Below are 4,313 nucleotides of genomic sequence, written 5' to 3'. Positions count from 1 at the left end.
CGTACGCCGCTGCCGCGACGCCGGAGCGCGTGAGGCAGCGGCGAAGCATGTCCACGAAGACAGCGCGGTCGAATGGCCGGCCGCCCTCGAGCGCGAACAGCGGGCCGGCAGGGTCGAGGGGGCCAAGGGCGCGCAGCGCGGCGACCGCGCAGGTGCTGTCGACGACGGCGGGGGCGAGGAGGGTGACGCCTTGGCGGAATGGGTCCGTCTTGCTGGCTGGGACGCGGACCAGCGCGTAGGAGCCGTCCGGCGCGAAGGAGACGCAAGCACCGGAGAGGTCCACCGCGGGGTCGAAGACGGACCAGGTGATCTCACCGGCGCGGAGGAAGCACGCGAAGGCGAGGCAGAACGCCGCGCAGAAGACTGCGCGGTTGCGGTGCGAGGTGCAGACAGTCGGGAGCGCGAGGAGCATGCGCCGGAGGAGCAGGAGGGTGATGGGCAGCTTGGGCTTCGGCGGGGGAACGCCGAAGGTCCGCTTGAAACCTCGAACGACGCGCTCGAGCTGGCCACCGTCAAAAGCAGCGGTCGAGATGCCGAGGTCCACGTGCCAGGAACGCAGCGTGCCGAGGTTTCGCTTGAGCGCGGAGTAAGTTTTTCCCGTGGCCGTGTGGTCGGCGACCCACTCGGCAAGCATGCGCTCGGTGGCGGGGAACGGCTCGGAAGCGCGGAAGGCTCGGGCCGCGAAGGCCGCGAAGGCTGCGCACGTGCCGCTGGCTCGGGAGCGGGTCGAAGCGGCGAGGCCGTTCCAGAGTAGCGAGGCGGCGGCCGGGGAGAGACCGACGGTGGAGGCGAACCCGGACGGCGGTCGGCTGAGCTGTCGGGTAGGCAGCGAGGTCGGCGGGAGTTGAGCAGGTTGTACGCGGCGGGGAACTGCTCACGGATGAGGGCGAGGCGGCGGCGGGAGAGAGCGTCAGCCAGCACGTTGACTTCGGAGGCGACCGCGGACTGGGTGGAGGTCGATCTTGCGCTCGAGGCAGAGCGCGAAGATCGCGCGGAAGAGGGACTGTGTGAGTGGGTCGCGCGAGGAGCCCTTCCGCAGCCCGTACTCGACGTTCTCGTTGTCGCGTAGAGCATGACGCGGCGTGGGCCGCCCCACGCCGGGGAGAAGCGGCGCAAGGCTTCAAGGACGGCGAGCGCTTCGAGGAAGCGAATGTCCTTGGAGCGATGCTTCCGCGGGAGCTCGTGCGAGAAGACCGCCGAAGGTCGCTCGGCAAGGCCGCAATGGCCGCCGATGAGGCGCTTGGACGCGTCGGTCCACACGTGCTCGACCACGAAGGGCGATGGCTGCAGGAGTGAGACCCCGTCCCACGTGTGCAGCGTGCCGACCCACCAGCGGAGCTCCGCTTTAGCCGCGCTGCTGAGGCGACGTCCCCACGGGGCCGCGCGGTGAGCTTTTGCGGCGTCGTGAAGGCGGCGGAGGAACGCGCGGCCATGTGGGGCCACGCGCGTGACGAATTGCAGGTGGCCAGCCACCCGCTGCAGTTCGAGGAGCGAGGCGCGGCCGCGGGCCAGCATGCGCTCGCAGAGCGCAATGAGGCGGGCGCGGCGCTCGGGCGTGACCGAGGCGGTTTGGGCGACCGAATCGACGTCGACGCCGAGGACTTCGAGGCGCGTGCGGTTCCAGAAGGTCTTCTTAGCCGAGATCTTGAACCCAAGCGCCTCGGCAGCGAGGGAGAGCAGCGCGACGGGGCGGAAGGGGTCCGTGCCCGCGGCGGTCGCGCCGAAGAAGTCGTCGAGGTAGTGAGACACGGGGGACGCCACGTGCGCCTTCGGCTGCAGTAGAAGCTCGGCTAGCCAATGCAGGAACTCGGCTAGCAGGTTGAAGAGCCACGGCGAGGATTTGCCGCCGAAGGCGAGCGCGCATTCCTTGTAGTGCTCGCCGTCGAAGCTGATGCCCATCAGGCGAGCGTCGGCGAGGCAGGTGATGACGTGCCGAAAGGCGTCTTCGAGGTCGGCTTTCCACAGACTGGCGGACGGGTTGTCGCGCACGAAGTCAAGGAGCTTGTCAAGGGACTCGTATTCGATGCGCACGAAGGAGTCGACGATGCCCGCGTTAACCGAGGGGAGGGCGGCGGGGAGGCGGGGGTGGGACAGGTGGTAGATGGTGCGGCGCTTGTCGCTGTTGGGCTTCGGGACGACGCCGAGGGGGGAGCAGACCAGTCGCTCGGCTTCGGGATTGAGGACGAGGCGGAGGCGTCCCTCGGCGAGTCGAGCCGCGATTTCGCGGCGCACGTGGACGCGATCCTCGTCGTCCATCGGCAGGTTGCCGACGTCGAGGCGGGTCGCGGTGCGCAGCGGCCCGTCGTCGGCGTAGCCGAGCTTGATGCCGTGCCGAAGCGCGCCGAGCACCTGGGCCCGGTACTCTGGGTCGGGGTAGAGCGCGAGGAGCGGCTCCCACCGTTCGGCCCGAAGCGAGCCGAGGGTCGCAGGCGAGTCGGCTGGGTCGAAGACCGGCAGCGCGCACGTGGTGTTGGGCCGCGGCGGCGGCGGGATGAGACCTGCGGCGAGGCGAAGGATGGACTCGACGCATTCGTCAGGTGGGCGGCTCGCCGGGAGGCGACTCGGGACGAATGCTCGGGCGAGGGGCGAGAGCGGCCGGATTGGGGGCTGGCGAGGCCTTGTCGGGCCGGTTGGGAGCTGGCGAGGCTGCGACGCGGTTGGGGGCTGCGGGGCCGAGGCAGCGTCGGCGGCCTGCGCCGATGCCGAGGTGCCGATTGGGGGCTGGCGGGCCGGGGTATCGGTTGGGGGCTGGTGGGCCGAGGTGCCGGTTGGGGGCTGGCGGGCCGAGGTGCCTGTTGGGGGCTGGCAAGCCGAGGTGCCTGTTGGGGGCTGGCAAGCCGAGGTGCCGGTTGGGGGCGGGCGGGCCATGGAGGCGACCGAGGCGGCGCGCCTGGTGAGCACGTGGTACTCACGGGTTGCCACCGGTGCGGGGTCGGGTTTTTCCGCCGGCGTTGCAGGTGACCAAGCCGTGATCCGCGGAGCGGCAACTGAGACACACGTGGGCCCGTGGGCAGCCGGGGCGGGAGCACTTTCCGAGGTTGAACTTCTCGCACGGTTCGGACGGGTTGACGGCGGGCTTGGACGGGCCGGCGGCGGGCCGAGACGGGGCGTGGGTGGCGCGCGAAGTCGAGGCCGGCGCGGCGGGGGAGGGGGCGGTCTTGCGGAACGGCTGAAGGTAGGTGCTGCTCGCCGTGGTGTCGAGGAGCGCCCAATCGGCCGCGGAGGCGACGCCGAAGCGTTTCCGGCAGACGGCGAGGTGGTAGTTGACGAGGGCGGGGTACTGGTACAGGGCGTCGAGCTCGATGAGGTTCTCCATATACGCGCACAGCGCGCTCACCATCGACGGGTCCGAGTGCGCGACGAACTGGGCGCGGATGCCGACGTAGGTCCACCACAGTTGGCAGAGGGCAGGGAGGGACGGGACGGCCCTGAGGAACGCCGACGTCTTCGTGGCCTGGGTATCCTCGCGGACGTTGAGGAACCCACCCTCGAGGACGAGGCTACCCGCGGCAGGCGGCTCGCGAGAGATGGCGCTCTCGGGGTTGCGCAGCTTGATCAGCTGCTCCGGCTTGAGCAGATCGCGGCCGACGAGGTCGACGGTCTCTCGCGCGACCCAAGGGAAGATGCGGGCGGTCGCGGTGACCGCGGCGTCGAACTCACCGGCCGCGGGGGGAAGGCGTGGTTGGGCGCCGGAGTCGGGCTGGATTCGGCCGGCGTCGTTGGAGGCCAGCAGCGCGACGATGCGCTCCAAGGTGGCCTGTTGTGCGTCGAGGCGCTCGTCGACCTGGGCTTGGAGCGCGCCGAGGGATGCTGTCAGAGCCGCTTGCGTGGCGTACTGCTCTGGCGGCGGGGGCGTGCGGTCCGCGGCGGACCGGCCGACGGGGGGCGGGTCGATGCCTCGGCAGCGGCAGCAGGTCTTAATGATGCGCCCGGTGGCGCCGATGAAGTGGTTGGCGGGGCGGTGTAGCTTGCAGCGACAGCACGGGCGGGTGGCGTCGGCGTCGTCGGCCGATGGTCATCGGGGACGAGGCGGCGGACCAGGCGGAGTGGGGCGGGGCGGAGCGGGAGCGCGGTGCTGAATCGCCTCAATCGTCGGAGAAGTCGGGGAGGGCTCCTCCGAGGATTCCGACGATTGACGGCGTAGGGCGGAAAGCGGGGTGCGTTGGGTAGCTCGTGGGGGGCGACAAGGCGCCCGAGGGCCAACGCGCGAAGAGAAAGGGGGAAGGGAAAAGAGGCTGCCGACGTGTGGAAGACGACGGCGGCCGAGGGAGAGATGATGGAGAGGAGGAGGGAGGAGGCCTCGGTGGCGAGGC

At 70.6% G+C, this 4,313-nt stretch overlaps 2 protein-coding genes across 2 annotated transcripts in view; one reads left to right on the top strand and one right to left on the bottom strand.

Annotated features, from left to right (window-relative positions):
* Positions 1 to 239, top strand: part of PFL1_06819 (uncharacterized protein) — a gene marked incomplete at both ends in the record, with an annotated part of 1,046 nt that extends 807 nt beyond the window's left edge. The window contains one exon of the mRNA XM_007884365.1: positions 101 to 239. Coding sequence (XP_007882556.1) covers positions 101 to 239 — 139 coding nt within the window. The remainder of the gene's footprint in view (positions 1 to 100) is intronic.
* Positions 240 to 311: 72 nt separating this feature from the next.
* The window catches only part of PFL1_06926 (uncharacterized protein), a gene marked incomplete at both ends in the record, with an annotated part of 4,086 nt that continues 84 nt past the window's right edge, over positions 312 to 4,313 (bottom strand). Inside the window, 5 exons of the mRNA XM_007884364.1 lie at positions 312 to 363; positions 624 to 870; positions 1,047 to 2,498; positions 2,569 to 2,819; positions 2,913 to 3,967. Of these exons, the coding sequence (XP_007882555.1) occupies positions 312 to 363; positions 624 to 870; positions 1,047 to 2,498; positions 2,569 to 2,819; positions 2,913 to 3,967 (3,057 nt within the window). The remainder of the gene's footprint in view (positions 364 to 623; positions 871 to 1,046; positions 2,499 to 2,568; positions 2,820 to 2,912; positions 3,968 to 4,313) is intronic.

Source organism: Pseudozyma flocculosa, assembly GCF_000417875.1.
Source record: "Pseudozyma flocculosa PF-1 unplaced genomic scaffold scaffold00034, whole genome shotgun sequence".
NCBI lineage: Eukaryota > Fungi > Basidiomycota > Ustilaginomycetes > Ustilaginales > Ustilaginaceae > Pseudozyma > Pseudozyma flocculosa.
This window is presented reverse-complemented; position numbering and strand designations above follow the sequence as displayed.